Source organism: Xiphophorus couchianus, chromosome 8, assembly GCF_001444195.1.
Source record: "Xiphophorus couchianus chromosome 8, X_couchianus-1.0, whole genome shotgun sequence".
NCBI lineage: Eukaryota > Metazoa > Chordata > Actinopteri > Cyprinodontiformes > Poeciliidae > Xiphophorus > Xiphophorus couchianus.
Window position 1 is genome coordinate 27,148,899 of NC_040235.1, and position 20,734 is coordinate 27,169,632.

Genomic DNA, 20,734 nt, shown 5'->3' on the forward strand with positions numbered 1-20,734 from the left:
TTTGTAATTTTAATAACATTTTTCTAGCAAAAGTTAGTAATGAGACTATGAAACCCATTGTAGTTGTTTCTTGTATTTAATAACATAAAAAATTTAAAAAGTGAGAAAAGGCCAAAAAACACACCCATCCATCCATCCATCCATCCATCCATTTTCTGTTCACCCTTTGTCCCTAATGGGGTCAGGAGGGTTGCCGGTGCCTATCTCCAGCTACGTTCCGGGCGAGAGGCGGGGTACACCCTGGACAGGTCGCCAGCCTGTCGCAGGGCAACACAGAGCGTTAATATTTATACATTTTGAAATACAAACTACTCATCAATACAACTGTGACAAGAATCCATTAGGCTAGACTTGCATAAAGCAGGAACAACATAGCAAATCTTACATTTCATGTACACTGTTGTCTTTTTAATGTAATAACACTCAAATTCCAATTTATTGTGAAATTTGACAATAATATGTATCTTTTATGAAGGCCTTGAGTCTCAGCATAGAGATATATATATATATATATATATACACAGGTATATATATATATATGCTCTTCTGCATCTACAGATAGCTCATTATTAAAGGGTTTAGTGTCATCACTATCATTGATTCACTCAGCTCGTTTTGTAGAAAAAATACCTTTGAGATGAATACCTGCAGCAGTACAGGAACAGAAGCTGTTTGGAAGTCAAAAATCATCAAATAGGTCTTCAGCTTCTGAAGGTCCTGCTGAAGCTGCTTCCGTAGCATCTACAGAGCGTTGGGGAGTCTGCAGCTGATGGGATGCTGCAGAGGAGTCCGCCCTGTTCAGTACACACACGCCCACGCGTGCAGAAAGAGAGAGAGAGGGGGAGAGAAGATGAGTGGGCTATTGAATCTGGTCTACAGGAGAGAGAAGGTTGTCATGCGGCCAATCAGGTGAAAGACAAGGCACAGCCTTTCAAACTGTATGTAGGTGGGAGGGCTGGTGTGTGAATGGTCTTAAGACCATTTGAACTTGACGTAGCTGCGTTTCCATTGACCATATATCAAAAATAAATCTGCTCAATGAAAATATGTCAAGTTTGAAAAAAAGCTCATTTTTTTAATTTAAAAAAAATCAGTCGTTTCTTTTTGCCATATCAAAATTGGGTTATTTCATAAAATTGCAGTGGAAACACTTTTTATGCATCACACGAGTCACGTGAACAATAACCAGATGTTCCTATAGGTGTAAACCACTAAGAACAAGACGACAGGAAGTAGTTGAAGGATCACGGCACGGAATGCTTTTTAATGACTTTTCGCGTGAACAAGCTTATTCACATGTAATTTTAATTGCGTTTCTTATTTAATAGAAACACCGCAATTGCAAAATTGTGTTTTTTTGAGATTAGCTCAATACTGACAAAGTTTTATGCACATTTGTAAAAAAAAAAAAAAAAAAAATGCAGCTACTGTCAATATGTTAGTAACTTCCCTTAAAATTGTCTGGGGCAGGAAGTTGATTCTGTGTGAAGCAGTCGCATCCAAATCTAAGAGCCAAACAAGAGAAACTGAGAATCTGGAGTCAACTAAGCCTTCTTAAACCTCACAACTCTTCTCACCTTCCTGAACCTAAGAACCAACCTGAGGACTGAATACAATCCATCATCAGCCTCATACCTTTTTTCCCCCTCTAAGCTTGCTGTAATGACAAAAAGTTGAACATGAGAAGAAAAGTACAGCGTGAGAGAGGGGGAAAGAGGCCCAGAGGTAGTTTAAAATCATTACCAACTGTATTTCGGGCACTGCTGGAACCAGTTAAGAACAAACAACAGAAGTGTTTCAGTGGAGAGGGAAATCTTTGCATGCTGCAGAAGACGACCATGAAGGGGGGCATGACTAGAGGATTTTTTCTTTTATCCCCAAAGGGGGGAGGTTAAAACCGGGTGGTGAGTGTGCAAGAGCCCCCACAGAGAGCTGATCTGAGGAAGAGTCAGAGGAGCAGGACGTACAGTACCATAACAACAAGTTTGTTGGCAACCGAGAAGCTAAACTGAGCTTTAGTTTTGACTTAAGGAGAATTCGTTCTGCACAGGAAGAACCATAGTCAGCTTTTGCTGATGTATGCAATATTGCCAAAAGCATAGATTCACATTATACACATAAAACTTCCATTCTTAACGTCCTGAACCCTAGACCTTTTCTTTTTTGAAGAGTTCTACAAGAAAATTACATTCCTAAAAAGAATTGCTTCCATTTTCCAAACTAAAATGGTAAATGGACTGACCTTATGTAGAGCTTTTCCAATCCTTTTGATCACTCAAAGTGCTATAAACTAGAGTCACATTTACCCTTCGCTCTCACAAACATTTACACACCGATACGCAAATCGGAAGGCAACTTGGGGTTAAGTGTCATGCCCAGGGGCACATTGACATGTGACAGGAGGAAGCTGAAATCAAACCTACAACCTTCCGATCACAAAACGACTACTCTACCCACAGAGTCACAGTCGCCCCAACCCAGGGATTATTCCAATTGTTCTGGTATCGCAATAAAGAGAAGAACTTCAAGAATACCCCAAAGTAATAAAAACCATGTTACTCAAAGAGCAAATTAACTATGGCAAACCACAGAAAGAAATCAATTTCCACCTACAAAAAAAGCACTTTGTAATTCTTATGAAGGAATGTATATGAAATTCAAATCATGTAGCAAGCCATAGTATACAATCTGACAACTAACTGCACAAAAATGAATGAAAACAGGCAGAGAATTATGGTTTTAAAGACATATTATTCGATTTTAAAAAAAAGAGCTTAGCAAAACAGATTCCCGTTGGTCACACCATCACTCATCACAGGATCTGTTTTCAGTCTTATGCAGATGACATTCAGCTCTACATCAAAACTCTCTTTAGATTCTTACTCATTACTTTCCACTCTCACGAGTTGTCTTCAGTAAGTAAACGCCCTGTGGGAACGCCGATCTACTCCAACTAGGCATCAAAACCAAAAGCTATTCTAGGTTGGTGCCCAACATCAGATTCTGCTGCCTATTTCCATACAACCTTCTCTGGCCACTTTCTTCTATAATCACTCTTTTTGGTGTATGATTGTCTTGCATTCAAAGGTCCAAGACCATCTCCTTTCACCCCAAGAACATATTCAAACTCAGTTTATTACTCTGGCTTATCCATACGCGTCATCAGATCCTGACAAAGCAAAGAAAACAAGATCTTATCACCCCAACTCTGAAATACCTCCACAGGCTCCCCATCTCACTCCATGTCGGATACAAGATTTCCCCGCCAATACATCCATGGCTCCATACTACCTCAAATAACTGTCTACCCTCCAAACAATCTGAGGAAACCACAAACTCCTAATAAGTTACAGGAAAGGACTCAAAATCTTCCTTTTCAAGAGATTTTAGAGTGTTAAATGTGTTTCGTTGTCATTTTTCATTCTTTTATATTTTCTAGACATCTATATTGTAGCACTTCAATATTGCAAAATGTAAAGTGCTGTATAAATTCATTATCATCACAGCAATCAAATTATTAATAGTAGTTTTGCTGGGATCCCAATCTGAATAAACCAAGTCCTCCTCCTCTGAGGAAGAGTCGACAGGACACAGACGAGCTCTGCTGCCAGCCGCCAACATATCCAGCAACTCCTAAGCATGAAAAGCTTCTTGTTCTAGCACGCCATTATTCTCTCAACATGTAAAAAATTACAAAAAGAGTTGAAATACTGTAAAATAACATCTCTGCGTAAAAACGTTCAATAATCGTGTCAGACATAGTAAATTGCACACAGGGCAGTTTCTCAAGAGCAATTTGGATGATTAACACGTCCATTAAACAGTCGAGGGCCAATAGATTTGGAGGTAGAGTGACGCAGGATCAATAGACTACAGGAGCCGAGTGGAAATCTGTACTCTCTCATGCATTATGACCATACAGCAAAAGTTATATATCAGTTATGGTTATGGTTTCATCAAGGTAGGTTATTTTTTCCGTCTTCTTGGCCGCTGGTTCAGTACATTTTGCATGTAGAGCAGTGATACTCCTTTGGAAAGATGAGAGTTTGGAGTTTTTTTGAAAGGTTGTTTGTGTACTTTGTGTTTGTCAGGTGTGTCTTTTTACATCTTTTCTTCCCATTTAGAATAGAATAGAATAGAATTCAACTTTATTGTCATTGCACTGTCACAAGTACAAGCAACGAGATGATTCTGGTCATTTAGCTGCTTCAAGTTGGAATTGGGTTGTTTTCAAATGTTTTGATCCTTTACAAGAGACTCACCTCGTTCAGTGGATAGGAAATAATGGTTTATAGAGTCTGCCTTGAGATTAATTTTGCTGATCAAAGTGCTGATCCTGGTACTGGGGGTGTTCACATTATGCAGTTCTGTACAAAATGCTTCACTCTTCTGGGGAAGACAGCCTACAAGGTTTTAGGCCATGTTTACTGAAACTGTTGTCCGCTCTTCTTGGAGCAAATTTGTGAGGTCAAGCACTAATGTTGAATGAGAAAGTCAGACTGACGGTCTTCTGTTCCAATTTCTCCCAAAGATTTTCTAATCAGGTTTAGGTCAGAGCTCTGTGTAGACCAATCAAGTTCCTCCACACCAAGCTTGCTAATTCTTGACATGCTTTCATGCTCTGGTGTGCCTTTATGTTAGAACTGAAGGGGGCATCAGGAAAATGCTCCCATAGACTAAGGAGAATACAATTATTAAAAATGTCTTAATATGCAGAAACATTAGGAGTTCCTTTCAATAAAACTAAGGGGCCAACTTAAACTCCTGAAAACCATACCTAACCCAGACACATTACACTCAACCAAGTATCGTTCTCCAGACAACCGCCGAAAAAAAAGACGAGCACTCTCAGTGGGTTTTCAGACATACGAGCTTGATTTGTTACTCCACAAACCACTTTGACTTCATTATAATACCACTATCAGCTGAATGTGGAATTTGTAGGAGCGAGGAGCCTTCCTAATGACCTTATTGCATCCTTTCACAGTACCATGTTGAAACTCACTGAGAGCGACTCATTCTTTCACAAATGTTTGTGAACGCAGTTTGCATGTCTAGGTGCTGGATTTTATACACCTGTGTCCGTGGGACATCTGGATTTAACTATCTGCATGAGCGATCCAATACACTGGAGTATGTCAGGTAAAGCAGCACAAGATCAAAACAATATATCGGCGTCCAGTTGAAGATGCAGTTTATTTGCCATAATGGATAGAGAATTCATAATGATTTATAATACAGTAAATCTGGGCGAAATGCAGTGTTGATGATGTGCAAACATATTTTTTGTGTTGTGCTCACAGCGGCTTTGTTTTCAATTTGAATAGATTTTCTTTGAACAGAGCTTTGTTCATTTCTGTCCCCTGAGGTCTTTTTCCTGACTTAAATGAAAAGATGAAAATGTTGTTTGATGAACATTGTTGTTTTATTGTGTTTTCTGCTAGTGACCAAGTTCAACAAAAACAATACCATTGTGAGTCAAACTGTTTGGATGAGTTTATGTTTGATCCCCCCACCCCCAAAAAGCGAAAAACTGTTAACTGACTATGCTCAAAACATGTTTGCAGTTTTGATGTGGGTGCTTTGGGAACAACAAAAGTATTTATGTTTGTGGAAATTTAATCTCTGATTAAACAGCAATGATGGACAAATACTCCCTCCCTTACTATTGATGATGCTGAAGATTGATATAAAGTCTAAATCCCAGAGACAAAAGAAAAACTGCATAAAGCACGTAAGTAACCCGACACAAGATTGGAACTTTGTGTACAACTCTAAAAGCTTTATTAGGCTGGATAACTACAAAAGTGAAGGTCCTGTTCAAAACTGTACAAAAAGCTGCCAAAATTTCATAAGGCCTGTTTTGATGTGTATTTGATAGAGTATAAGATTTTAAGGGTCATGAATCCATGTTCTGCATCCCAGTAATGTATATCGGTAATTGAATGGACTCTCCCCATCCTTAGCCACTCAACCTAATATAGACATAACAAACTGAGACAATAAGGATCACCAAAAGTGATAGGAAGATTGTGAAAAAAACAAAACAAGAATAGGGAAAATGTGGCTTAATTAACCACAAACACACCCACTATGAAGGCCACCACCAAAGTTTGCCAGCTATAATTTGTCTTGTTGAGAAGTAAAGCAATTGTTCTTTATTGCTGTGGTTTCTCAGTTCATTCCTTTGGGGGGTTTTCTCCTTTTATTCTCCAGGTGCAGAAGCAAACATCCAAGTGTTTTTTCTTTATTCTTTTTTCTCTCCTTTCTTATCTACTCCTTATTTCTCACAGTTGGTTTTATTACCCTCTCTTTTGTATCTCCATTGCATTTGAAATCCCAAAGCAATTTTTAGTTCAGTTTGTTTTTATACCTCTCTTGCAGTAGTATCAAGATGGGTTCCACTCTGCTTATTAAGGCAAATACGATTTTTGGACTATTAAAATAGTCAGTTGTAAGTATTTTTAGAGGGGGTCTCACGTATTCACAGATTTTAGCTATTTACAGGCCACTGTGCTCCCTGACCCCCATAAATACTGCAGGTCAATGATTTTACAAAAACATCAGGATATGATATGATGGTGTGCGAGAGGTTGTTAGCAGATTTAACCATGTAAAATTTGAAATAATGAACAAACAAAGCTAACAAGTGTTCTTTTCATTATGCTTGCCTTTTTATGAACTGAGTTTTGACTGGAGTACACTCAGAAGTGTTAAAGGTGTTATCATCCTTTAACAGCAACCACTGAAGATTTTCATTAAAGATTATTATTCAAAAATTATAATTTCCTAGCTTGTTGTGAGCAGAACACACACCCCGCAGTTTATCCCTCCTCAGATGAAAATGAAGAAGTTATGTTTCTAACAATGTACAGATTCTCCCTTCTGCCTTGGTTTAGTCCTTGTTAACACGTCATTTAGCTTTAAGTGTTTGTGTACTTAAAGGAAAGTTTTCCCACGAAAAGCAGCTAACAGAAAGTCACAGTAAAACACTGGCTGTCCTTGAAACATGTACTGGTTCTGCAAGTGATCAAATATGGCTCCCAGTAATCATAGATAATCACTACAAGACACAGTGGTACTAGTGCCTCACTGTGGGTTTGATTTTTGCTTTTAACTAGCCTGGGCACAATTTATGGTTTGAATGGAAAATGTGCATTACTCTGACAGAACATGAAATATAGCTGAAAATGAAATCTTACTTACCCCCACTATTCTAAATTGAATCCAACATGTTGATGTGCAAACATATTTTTTGTGACAAGGCTTTTTTTAACAAAAACCAGACAGAGTGAGAAGAGAGAAGGCGTGCAACAAAGAACTGAACCCTAAAAATAAATCGTTTCTATAGTAACTTTCATTAAGGCAGCCATATTGGATTTTGTCATCTGGATTAATAAAACACAACAACAACAATAATAATAATAACAATAATAATACATTTTACTCTTGGAATTCCAGTTTTCTATGGAGCTTCATATTATTTTTTCCAAATTCAAAATTTGAACATTTCCACTTCTGAGTAAGAGTGGAACACACTTAAACTGCACCCTTCAGTGAAAGGTGCAATGCCAAAAACCATTTTAGCTTTAACTTTGATATGAAAAATTGCTGAAGTCTGATTTTTTTTAAAAATGTATTTATTTTTTGTGGATGTAAGACTTAATATTAATTATGGGTACTTGTTATAAAAATGATTGAGAAGCACCAGCTTAGAGGATGCAGGATGCTAACTAAATTCAATAACAAATTTTTAAACTTCAACCAGATGTTAAATTCAATTGACAATTGCCCAATAGACTAATGGTGATGTTCCAGACAGCTAACGCAGCCTAATGATGGTGGAGGTAACTGAGTGTGAACTGCTGACCGCTCTACTGGACAGGACAATTCAGTCTTTCTGTCAAGGTGACTGAACACTGAGAAGGTGCTGAACTGTAAAAGCTTCTAGGTGAATGGGAACCTTATAATAAAGAGTAAGTTTTTTGTGATGAAGTCAACATGATGGCATGAAAATTGGAAAGTTGTGGCCAGAACTCTGAGAAACGTCAAACAAAACGCTCCGGATTGTGTTCGGCATCAACTGACTCATCATTAAACGAAATTGTAATGCCACAGTTGTTGCAAATAATTTCCGAGATTTCGCAATGGCTTAATTACTCATCCCTCTTCTTGCTCTCATATGACCGTTCATTTCCTTCCATTCTGGTTCCTTCAGCCAACAAATGTTCAGTTTCTTTTTCTTTAAATCTCCATTCCAAAATTATTTTTAAAAAATAGAAAAAGGGAACAAAAAAAAGGAGAAAAGTGAAAACTGAAAGTACGACCCCTGTCCACCAACAGCCACCAGAGAGCAATGATCTGTTGTCCAGGCAACAGCAGCTGCTCACTGGCAGGCTGGGAAACGCTGGCGCACAGTTTACAATCAGCTGCTCTTGGGAAAGCTTACATGCAGCGTATTCACCTATTATTTGATGAAGTAAGACTGCTATAGAGAAAGTCAGACTGAGACAAGTCTTTGGACATGTTCAATTAGAAGGTAATCCAAACAGAAGTTGGCTCATGAAGTATTTGGCCACCAAATCAGCATCTTTTTAAAGTTTTAAATGAGCAGCAACAGAGCTGGAGCACTGACACAGACACCATAGAAAAGTTACATAATTGTCTCATTGAGGTCTGGAATTGAGTTTTTAGCTTCAAGTCTGAAAAGTCATTTAGAAATCACACCTGAACAAAGTTCTGGAGAAGAAGAACAAAAGACATATTACTGTAAAACAAGGCCAAGTCATTTCTATAGCCCTTTTTGCACTGCAGGGTCCGGCGGCTCCATTTGACCCAGTCCTACTGGTCCTATAGCCTTGGTTGTTTTGCATTGAGCGGGATCGTCACGTAAATCAAATTCTTGCTAAAGCTACCGAGGTGATCTCCCCAGCGATCGCAGAACATTTTCCTTCTTGGTTCTCCGTCCCGCTCTTTCTGAATGTGCTCATGAGCGAGGGAGCTAAGGGAAACATTTAACAAAAAAAAATCTCATCTGAATGTCTTCTCTGAGCTGGACTCACAGCCAGCTGAACTACCGCTGCGCCAGATGCGGAAATCCCCTCGTTCACAGGCTTGCAGACTTCTGATCAGTTCAATTGAAGAAATGTTATTTACATTTACCATTAAAATCTTTGGCTTTAGAGGCGATTGTAATCCCAGTGTAGGGTAAGAATATATTATGACGTGAATTTATTGATGCATCATATTGAAATGACAGCCATCGAGAAAGCCTAGAAGGTCTGTTAACCCTTTAACAGCATTTTTACCAGCATTGCACTGAGAAGTAAGTGGTACAAAGAGCTCAGTTCATACACTGTTCCACCAGGTGTTTGCTAACAGCTGCTGGCTAGTCTGAAGGAGCTGCGTGTGGGAGTCGTGGAAGAGGGCTGCTCTGCGAGGCGGAAGCTCGGGAGCTTAAAAAACTGCAGCTCTAAAGAGGATCTGCACCTTAAAAGTGGTGCTAGGTTCACTAGGGTATTGTGCACAGCTGAATGGTTGCCATGAAGATTAAATGATTTCTCAATTATGCATTAAAGAAACAAGGCAACACTATTTGTCTTCAAAAACACTGTATGTTTTTGATGAGGGAACAACATTATAATAACATAATGTAAAGCTCAAAACAGTCAATTATTCTTTAACAGGAGCACAAACACAGACGGGCACCGGTGAGGAAAACATGGAACACACACTCGTACCTTTTCTTCTGTGCCGCCTCTGGGTCCTGCTTTTTCACAGCAAGCTCTGGAGGACCAAGATGGCGGAAACGACGCTTGCGACAAGGAGCAACATCGGTGATGTCGCGGAGGTTCAGAGGGCTCGGAGTAGCAGAATCTGGGGAGAGAATAATACGAGACATAAAACATGTCAAAAGAAACTTTTCTTTGATTACCTACAACTTATAAGGATAAAGATTATGATTAAGCTTAGATGTTGAATCTTAGTAATGACCAGTACTATAGCACCAGCAAATGGAATAAAACCCTGATTTATTTATCTTTTTTCTTTTACAGAAACAATGCCAATTACTACAACATCAATTTAAGTCACTAGCTACACTTACCAATAACTTCTCTTCATATCTAAGACTACTTTTCATTAGATACCATTTTATGTATCTATTTACTTTTGCCTATCCAAGGAGTGAAATTAAAGTCAGACCTGTTTTTACTTGGAAGGCTTGACCTGGATAGAAGTCGAGCAAAAAACATAGAAAAAAAACTTTTTATTGGAAAACTTTTTTTCCCCAAAATTGGCATGTTTTCATTAAGAAAATTAATTTTCTTAATCTCAATTTGTGCAATTTTATGGTTAATGGAAACGAATCTAGTGTTGAAGTAGGTATCATGTGTCAAAGTAACATTGCTGAAAGTGGCACTCTGCCTCCACCATTTACTTTCTTCCACATGTGGTCAGGTTCTGATGCCCAGGTGTCCATTGGTGCTTTCGGCAGTGTGGGCACCGTGACTGGCACCGTGTGGCTCAGAAGCCCCATATAAAACTAACTGTGATCGCCCTATGAATTCCAATACATTCTAATCAGAAGGAGAATTAATTTCTTTAGAAGTCTGAGTTGCAGCAGTTTAGCTGTTGGATCCCCACGTACATCACTGAGTCATGGCCCCATCACCAGTGTTCCTTCCCTGACCCACTATCGACAGAGATTGAGAACACTGTACCAGAGCTGCAGTTCTGGAGAAGCTCTGATTCATTTGCCTACTTATCACAATCTGACTCGCCAATAGTTGCACTGGCAACATTTTTCTAACACAAAAACACCAGTTAGTGGTCACCTTGATTAGGATCAAACTAAATGAAAGCAAAAGGTTTTTTCCTCCTGGTTATTACTGGGTGTGAACATCAGAGTACACACACTTTTACCTACTCTGATCTGTGCTCATTTTTTTCCCCTGGCAGCAGTTTCTACACAAAACAAACTCATTTTCAGACAAAACAAAACCTAACATTTCCCAACACTTCCTTTACCCCTCTCCCCCTGCTGACCATGTTAGTTAGCACCATGGCAACAGAAACAACATAAATCCAGCTAGCTTTTCCTCTTAAGATGGAGGAGGAAAGCCAACAGGGACCAGAAAGTTGCCAAAAAGTCTTGATGGATTAAAAATAAATAAATCTAACCTGGCTGTGATGTTCTAGGAGAAAAAAAACCCAAAAATAAAACAAAAATAAACTATGACACATTGGAAGTTCTCCCAACTTTTGTAAAGGCTTCCCACAGCTGTCTGAAAGGTAAATAATGATCTGCACATCGTACTCACTGGTGATGGCGCGCTACTCGTGTCCAGGACAACAGCGAGTAAAAGTCAGGAGGATAACAAAATGTAATGTCAACATTAGCGGCTGCTTGTATTTAAGGCTGTGTGGGGATGTTGGTTCACAGAGGTCCAACTCGATGTATTACCTAACCTCTCAGTGACGTCATGACTGCTGCAGTAATGGAGCAAAAACATTCGGCTCCAATGACAGCAGCAGCCAGAAATATCACATTGAACCAAATATTACAAATCTATGGGGTTTTCATTACGCTTCCCATGAAGGTTCTCAGTGATGTTGAAGCATATATAGTTTTTTCTATAAACACCAAAACATACATCTGCTCACTTCAGACAGAAAAAAGCGCAGTAAACTACAGTAGTTTTTAGAAGACCTAATTAAATGTTGACAAACCTACTTAAATTAACCAACCTGGAACTTAAAAAGACTACAGTTGGATTTTATTAACCAGGATTACCACGTTTAGATTCATCAATGCATCACATGACATTTCCTTCATACAAAAATAAAGGGAATGAAAAGGTGTGCTTAGAAACACATTAAAAACATCAATATTGCTGTGATTAAGTAATAAGGAAACCAGACTGACTCTTATCCTCTACAACAATTCATCTCCATGTGCTGCATAATGATGTTTTTAATCTGTTAGATCCAATCTTGGCAGTAGAACCGATTTAGTAGAACTGCACTCCTATTCTGTTGGGATTTTATGTAATAGACCAACAAAAACTAGTGCATAGCTGTAAGGTATAGAAAAACAGCATGTTCTTTTTAATTTTTTTTTTTTTACAAATAGAACTCTGAAAAAAGTGTGTGTTTGAGTCAAGATGGCAGTACAGCTGGGGAATCTATCAGCTTGCTGACTATTCTTTGAAAGAAAAGGTCAAGCTTAGGTTACGCTTACACAGAGCTGCTCTTCAGTTAAACTATAACATTTAGGTTACGATCCAGCTGCTCGTTTGTATAAAAACAGTGACTGGTGGCACTTTTTGAAACCAGGTCTCGGAGTGAAACTTTTCTGTAACACGCTCCGTGGTGGTATCAAGTATTAAGTAGGTGTAAAAGCTCAGATAAGCAGCAGAACAAATGGCTCTAGGGTTTGTTCTACACAGGCATGGGCAGGTAACAAAAACAATCGCAAAGAGCGAATGTATTGTGTTGTGCTACTCAACATGTTCAGTTTAACAACTTCTGATAAGTACTATATGCATTACATGAGTACTTCGTTCATGAGCGATGGAGACAAGTTGTCCATAATTAAACTAAAATGAACAAATTGAAGCTATTGTACAACTTGTTTTTTGAGGGCAAAAGCTGTTTAAAATCTGAGCAATGTCCTTGATAACCACATAACATGAATTTGAAGTTTGTCATATTCTCCTTGTAACTCCTGCAAAATCACATTTGTGTACTTCGGAATGATAAGTATTTGATCAGCAATAATCTGACCTTTAGATGACGGATGAGAAGTTCCTGTTGATTGCTCTTCCTTCAGCTCTTCGTCAGTACTGCCTCCATATTCATCAGCCTCGCTGTTGTGATCTGCAGTTTGATCTGATTTAGCAGAATTCTTGTTTTTTTGTTCTTCAGAATTCCTACAAGAAAACAACAGAGTAATAAACTACTTTATTATTTATAGCTCTGTAAGATCTAGCATATCACTTTTCAAACACATGCTTCTGAGACCTTTAGTCAGAAACATGTAATCAATCCAATAATTCTTTTCTGCCTTCTTATGAATGGTCTAGATCCAAGATGGCAACACTACAAACTCCTTCTTTTGAAATAATTACAGGACATAAAATAAAACATAAAATAGTTTTTTTATTTTATTTTATTGTTTTGAATAGGGTCGTTAAAACGTACGTTAAAAAACAGGAAATAACAGAAACTGGAGAGAATGTGTATCTATGATAATGTCTTCGATTTTCAGTCAGTAGTTTCTCCCTTTTTTTATACGTTTTCTGCACCTATGGCATATATGTTATGAAAATATAATCAACGCATATGAGGAAAAACTCCTAATGCATCATTTGCGCTACAAAAAAAATCTTTGTAGTTTTTTAAAATAAAACATTTTCTCACTTATTTCTTTTAAGAAACTTTAAGGGGTTTAAAAATAAGCCTGAGTAAAAGCATTGTTTATTTTTCTTGGTTGTTGCTCCAAAGAAAATATTTCTGGAGGTCTAGATGTGAGTTTCATCCAAAAGACTGAGTGTCTGAGCATGCAGAGCTAATGGAAAGCCTGGTTAATGACACCCTGGCACCTTCTTTCCTGCAGCTTTGTCAAAGCTTCCTGCAGACTGCGAATCTTTGTTTTCTTCTCATTGAGGAGCAGGACGAACCGAGAGTACAGCTCTGCCTTCAGGGTCTCTACACCGTCAGCGTAGTGCTTCAGCCTGAAACATACACCGACATAGGTCACATATGCATCAGACATGGAGCAGCAACCTAACACTACTGCTATCCATCTGTGATGGATGACACAGACAAAGGGCACAGAGGAATTTCACCTTAGAGAAAGACAGGTTAGTTAGATTTTTATACGTTTTCTGTGCTACTTAAGCAGTAGTGATATATTTTCAACCTTACTAATGAAAGCACATAAAATATTAGAGAAGTGTGGACATTCAATTATTGTGTCATTGTAATGTCAAGTTGTTCAATAGTAGTAAAACAGTCTTAGTGCATGGTTTGCAGATTTATAAGAAGTAGTTGCCATGCCCCAAGATTATCAACACAACATTTGACTTGAGAATTAAAGTCTCAAGTCAAAGTGAAACCAAAATAAAAATAGCAATACATTGCTTGTGAAAATGGGATGTTGGCAAAGGAAAGCAAAAGTTCATTGTAGATTTGAAGAATAAGACCGCTATTTTGTCTCATTCTTTAAGACATGGGTAAATCTACTTGGAAATATATTACAACAATGATCTGGTGCTGGTGCATTAGCTAATACGCATGCTAATGCAGCTTTCAGACTTTTAGTTTCCAAACTCTTAATCCAAACATATGGAGTAGGATCAGGTTTAAGCCGTCTAACCTCTGCCGTACAGATTCAAATAGGTTTTGTTGCTAACAATGAATCATATTTTCCAACACTGATCAAGAGCTTTAAATGAAAAAAGACATGACCAAAGCTGAAACATTGACAGGTCAATGCTGTGTTGCCAAAGAAGCGTGTTCTCTTTAAACATTTTGAAGAACAGCTTAGGATACAGACCAAGTGAATGTTAAACAACAACACATGGTCATGAACACCATGACAGTCATCATGAAAGAGCTTAAATTTTTTTTTTAAATGCTTTCAAATTTTAAAAGTTTGTTGATGTTTTCTTGGGTTCTACTTATGCTAATTTGGAATTTATCCAACATGCCTGCCAACTTCAGCCTTCCAGGAGCAGAACTTATCTGTCTTTATATGCGCCAAGTGTGTGTTTACTTTTCAGTGATGTATTGGTGTTCCTGTATCAGCCTCTGGTTCTCCTCCTTCAGTTTGTGGTTATGTTGCTGCAGTTTGTTTCCTTGCTGCAGTGTGTGTATCAGCACCGCTCTCACCGCCTCAGCTGGCTCCTCGACAGCATCCAGCAAGACAGAGCCAAGTTTGAACTGAGGGAGACAAATTTCACACTATTTAGTTTATTTTGTTTGTAAGGAAGTCAATAAGTCTCATTTCCATTCACAAATATCAGTTTTTAAATAAATGAGTAGCAGATTAAATTCAAACGATGACATTTTCATTTCATAACATTCAAAACTTGCCAACACGCAGCTAAAGATTCCTTTAAATCATGCCAAAACATCAATTATTTTGACATCCCTGATCAGGATTAGTACTCCAGAATATTGGGGGGGGGGAAATTCACAAGTTTTAATAACCCTGAAATATATGTTGCGGCGTGAAAAAAATACAGGGATTTTCAACAGATGACTTGAATAACACATTAAGTCTGCAGTCTTGTTGAACATTCATTAATCACGAAACCTTTTCTCAATGTTACAAGTGTAGCTTTTGTGACTGCAAAACACTCAAAAATTTAGCAATGGCTAGATTTTAGTAGATATTGTGATGACAATATCAGTGGCTTATGCTTAATTATTTCTTTCCTCCTTCAGTGCTTCCATCACTCTGTGACCTTTAGCATTTTGGGAAATATCATTTGTATCCACTGTAAGCATCTGCTGGTGTGAGACCAGATATTACATTAACATGAAAAATGCAAACTCATAACAATTTGAATATATTAACCAACAATTATTGCATTCCAAACAAACCTTTGTGATATAAATAATGCATATACCGATATTGCGATGACAATTTAGCCACAATATATTTTTCTGACCGAATTAGCATCACAATATCCAGCAATAACATTGCAAATATATAATTTGCTGCTATATTGCAGCCATAGTTGTTTAAAGCAGAAATTCTTACTTTGGAAATAAAGAGTTTTTACAGAGATTTCTATGCTTGTTACATGAAAGTGACTGTAATATCAAATGCAAGAGAACAACTCAAAGTAAACATTACATAAACTTTAGGGTCAATCAAATTATTTTAAAGGACAAATAATATTTAAGGTGAAGCTCATAACTTTTCATTTTTAGGGGTTAGAAAGCTGCCTGTCCCTCCACATCAGTAAGTGCCAAGAATGAAGGAAGGGAGGCCAGAATGGGATTTTACAAAAGTACTCCTCTGAAGGAAAGTCCTCACACTACTTACATAACTTACATGACACATGAGAGACCATCTTTTTTGTTTGTGTATGTATTTTAGAGGAAGGAAAATCTCATCTGACTATAAACTTCTGCTAAACTGTCAGTTTAATTGTTTCTGCAAACAATGATTCATTTCTTCCTTTGCGGCAACACATTTCCATTCTGTCACAACAAGGACTTTTTGCAGTTTCAGCATAAAGGAGGACGTATACACAGCTGACATTTAAACAGGATTCATTCAGAGAATTGTGAAAATGTTTTACAAACTAATACTTATGTACAGGATTTGATGAGCGGAGCAACTCTAGTAATTAATAAGTTTTATTTATATTTGTTGAGGGAAGAAAATAATACTAAAGCAAGACTATTGAAAATTATGTCAAATAATTTGTTTTTCAGTCACAAAATAAGACATTACGTTAACCTGTCAAATAGATTTCCTGTTAAGGCTGCACTATGTAATTTTGTTAAACTTGTCTTTATTTGTGAATACACAACATGCTTAAAAAGTAAGCATTGCTCACAGATATGCCCTTCTGCATTTTCTCATATGTCAGAGTCACAGTGCAGCTACTGGTGGGTGGGTGTGGCTTCAGGGTGAAGCAGTAGGAGGCAGAGAGTTCTGGCTCTGTTAGAGCCTGCTGGAGGTCCTGGATGTACTTCTCCTTCGCCATCTCCAGTTCCTCTGCCTCTTCATTCACCACCGCCTCACTCACTGCACACATACAAAACACATACCAATGTTATTAGTGGTATAAAATGGTTTTCTGCATATAAAATGCTTTTCTTTGTATAACCTTCCTTCATACAGTTGGACAATACGTGCACCACACGATTCAGCAGCCTGTAGAACAATTTTTAACAGCCATGGTACTCAGTTATTGCTTTCTGTATGACTTTATGTATGAAGAATTTTGGCTCACTCTTCTTTGCAGTGTTGCTTCAGTATATTGAGGTTTGCACACATTAATTCCTGCACAGCTCCCTTAAGGTTCCTACCACAGCATTTCAATAAAGCTCAGGTCTGGACTTACTCTGTGATTTTACAACACCTTTATTCCTTCTTTTTGACATTCTGCTGCAGACAGGCTACTGGGGGTGGGACTGTTATCCTGATCATAACTCAGCTTCTGCCAACATTCAGCTTCTGGATAGATAGTTTCACAATTAACTAGAGCATTTTATAATAAATGCATTCTTGACAAACACGCTGTTGTGCATTACAGTAATGCATCATTATGATGGTTTCATCTGCCAGAGGAAGTAGTCAAAGAAAACTTGAATTTCATTTAGATGCAACATTGTACATCGAGCTGCTTATTGTTTTGAAGAGAAAGGCTTTCTCCTGGCAATCCTTCCCAACATGCCATAATTCTTCAGACTTGTTCCTATTTTAGGGTGAAGAACATTTAACATGCCAAGTGAGGCCTGAAGAATCAGTTAGCATTGTATTAACACACACATTTATGCTCAAGACCGACAAGCTGCCAACAATTCTTTTTATAGAGCTTTTCACACCACTAATGATCAATTATTAGTGCTTTAAATAGCAGAACGAAGAACCTATGATTCCTGTAATTTATTGTTGCTACACCAACTCCAATCGTTTATTTTGTTTTTATTGGCACAGAAAACTTAGTCATCCGAGATTTCTAGAGCTGGTAAAGTTAATGAAAAGACATTAAATCATGTCTTAAAGGCTAAACCTTTAAGACTGGAGGAGACTTGACTAGCACCTGTTAAACCACCAGGACTGACAAGATCTTTACAAGAACCTCCAGGAAGTCACTGGGAATCCCTTACAACTGATCCTCCAATTTTTATCAATGGAGGCAGTGATGTCCAAGACAAACAAGGTGAAGTGGGAATAGTGCGTACAGTTAAACAACTTAAGCAAAATATCTGTTGTTTAACATCTTCAATGAATTATGACGAAGGATGACTTTTACCCTTTCCTCTCCATGCCTTCTGTCCATCTGTCAAAAGCAACTTGAAGCCGAAGCCTAAGCCCCGCCCCTCCCAGTCCACTCTTAGAAAGTAGGAAAAGTCAGCCTGAGAGGAGAGGTGGATTTCACGCACTGATGTGTTCATCCCTGAAGAAACACAAAGAAATACATGAAGAGGTCAACCTACAGAATAGTACTCTGCTACAGCTTGTTGTAAACAACAAGTAGGTGTTCCAACTTTTTAACTATTAATTTAGGAAATAAGCAAATAAATAAATACAATTAGAACCTCCAAAACTGCCCTAATACTGACTGCCCAGCTACAAAATTCTAAATCATATTTCAAGCATGAATAAATTTTCCACAATGTATATTTTTTATTATTATTAATATTTTTGCTATGTTTCATTCCTACCATATGTGAAACATATGGTATAATATCACTTGCCGTCACTGGGAGCAATATTAGGTTTTTCTCTCTTCTCAAAAGCCATCAACATGGATGTGGAATAATAGTAGTTAGTGATCAACAAGATCCTGTTACCTGTAAAGCCAGATGAGACTGAATGACATGCAGACAATATCTTTACTGAATCATTCCGCAAAATGTTGCCTCATGTGTCCATACATCTATTCTTCCTGATAAGTCTCCAATTTTACGCATTTTCTTAAAAAACAACAACACAAAAACACAGCAATAATTACTGTTGAATTTGCCATTACAATAGTAGCCTACCATCATCCCTGTCTGCATAGCGGCACAAGTTTTAGCTTTGCTGTCTTTCAACAATTTTGCAGTAACGTTTTTTCTGAAAACACTTTTTTCTTCATTTTCATCCAGACAGTGTAAAAACAAGCTCATGATGGTTATAAGAAGAATACAGTTATTCATCTGAGCTAAAAATAAAAAATTAAAAAATGAACAGGAGCGCATGCATGGTCCAAGTGGCACTTATACATGGACTTAGAGAAGTATGTCCAGCCTTTTTAGCTTTTTCAGGTCATGAAAAGAAGCTGCACCTTTGAACTATTTTGTCCCATCATTCTGCATCCAAGTAATACTGAAAGAAAGGGGATGGAGGGAATACTCCGTCAGAGCCTTTAGCTGCAAAGCCTTTAGCTGCAAAACCGTATAAATAAAATGCAATGAGTGTTTTTGTCCAAGACAATTTCACCTTCCTGTTTTTGATCTTTTTTTTTTTTACTATTACTGCAGGTATTTGACTGTGCAATAAGAGCTTAAAATACAAACAAAATAAGAAAAAAAATCTGCCAGTAAAAAGTGACTGCAATTACAAGCATTGCCTAAATACAACATTCTTCTGGCAAAAAATATTTTCTGTTGGAAACTATAAGATGCAACTTATTATAATGAAGACAGCTGGAGAAAACCAAACATAATGCTTTTCAATGTCATATTACAAATCTGCTCATTAGCGAATGACGCCATGACATATATATCAACGTGTCTGGTGAATTCCAGAATAAAATGTACTTTATTTTAGATGCAGTGAAAAACCACAGTCTACCCTCCCAATATGGCGGCGTCTTTGACGTACAAAAGTGTGTGTTGTTATTCTTCTGCCTATTAATTGTTCCAGTTGAAAACCAAATTACTGTAAAGCCTCCTGATACATAAAATGTTATAACTGAAAGATGACTTCATTAATATCCAGCCTGTACGATAGAAAGCTGCAGAAACGTAGGTGTTAGCAGTTAGCTGGTCAGAGCTAACAGATGGTGGAGCTATTTGTAAACACAGAGCGGCTCGCGCTAACAAGTCAACAGAAGCGCGAGGAAAAGCTCGTTACTTCTTCGAAAACAACACATTAGCTCTTGTCTTACCTCAAGAGGAACAGTAATGGTCTGGCGGCTGAGTTTAGAAGAAAACCTGAGGTTTCACTTGTTTGAAACAACCGCTGACTGAAAACATGAAGCCAGTGTCACTAAAAGCCACACAAGGCTAGGCTTATATCACGTCATCAATAAGCGACAGTACGGAATAACGTAATATACGTTTTTCAGTGTGAAAAAATGTAGACGAAAGAAAAAAGGCATTTTAATGGACTAGCAACATCTTGGACAAGATCCCTGTGATAATCATCCGGGTTCTCCACTTTATGAACTGCTGACATTCATACTGTCGTGATGTTATGTTGTTGAAGACCGAATCAACATCGGGCCAAAACCCTGCTAATGGAGCCACACTAGTCAGGATTTTTGACTATATTTTGGTTATTTGTCTAAATGTTTTTCTCGTCCATTTATGATAGGACCACTGCTCTTCCTGGGTGCTATGATTTGGGCACCAAGAGCTTCATCAGGAGTCAGCATGAAAGCAAGACAAGGCAGCTTTATTTATGAATAGCACATTTCAGCCAAAGGCTTATTTCTTAGTGCTAATACATAAAGATTAAAACAACACACAATGTACGCAGTTACACATCAAACCAATAACATGATAATAACTTAAAAATCAGAGTTAAGATTGGGCAGTAGCAAACAGAAAGGTTTTTTAAAAAACCTAAGACGGCAACCTTCCTGCAGTCAACTGGAAGCTTGTTCTAGATTTTTGTTTCATAGTAACTAACAGCTGCTTTATTTGAACATTTCTAATATTGCATCCAAGCTGCCTGATGTGATGTTCCTGCTGTTGATGTTGCCATGACTGATTCAATAAATGTGTGTAGCTCTAAACTAAGTGTTCAGAGATACCTAAACTGATGTGGAAT

The 20,734-nt window shown here is 37.8% G+C and overlaps 1 protein-coding gene across 3 annotated transcripts; it reads right to left on the minus strand.

Annotated features, from left to right (window-relative positions):
- Nucleotides 1–251: 251 nt before the first annotated feature.
- On the minus strand, nucleotides 252–19,994 carry xrcc4 (X-ray repair complementing defective repair in Chinese hamster cells 4). Of its 3 annotated transcripts, XM_028026489.1 has the most exons (9): nucleotides 19,848–19,981; nucleotides 18,451–18,546; nucleotides 18,006–18,149; nucleotides 16,581–16,771; nucleotides 14,780–14,946; nucleotides 13,605–13,736; nucleotides 12,787–12,932; nucleotides 9,741–9,876; nucleotides 252–794 (listed from the first exon to the last, which is right to left on the minus strand). In XM_028026489.1, the coding sequence occupies exons 2-9, from the start codon at nucleotides 18,500–18,502 to the stop codon at nucleotides 680–682; spliced, it is 1,083 nt and encodes a 360-aa protein (XP_027882290.1). In that variant the 5' UTR covers nucleotides 18,503–18,546; nucleotides 19,848–19,981; the 3' UTR covers nucleotides 252–679. The 3 variants fall into 3 exon arrangements, with proteins under 3 accessions (XP_027882290.1, XP_027882292.1, XP_027882293.1); XM_028026491.1 differs by lacking the exon at nucleotides 18,451–18,546 and having other exon boundaries at nucleotides 19,848–19,994; XM_028026492.1 differs by lacking the exons at nucleotides 18,451–18,546; nucleotides 19,848–19,981 and adding an exon at nucleotides 19,668–19,836.
- Nucleotides 19,995–20,734: the final 740 nt, after the last annotated feature.

Coding starts and splice junctions, on each gene's coding strand:
- xrcc4 (XM_028026489.1), bottom strand. CDS start 18,502: ATGTTGATGGCTTTTGAGAAGAGAGAAAAACCTAATATTGCTCCCAGT. Junction 14,947..16,580: donor AAATGCAGAAGGGCATATCT/GTGAGCAATGCT, acceptor TGTCTCCCTCAG/TTCAAACTTGGCTCTGTCTT. Junction 12,933..13,604: donor ACAAAGCTGCAGGAAAGAAG/GTGCCAGGGTGT, acceptor GTTTTCTTGTAG/GAATTCTGAAGAACAAAAAA.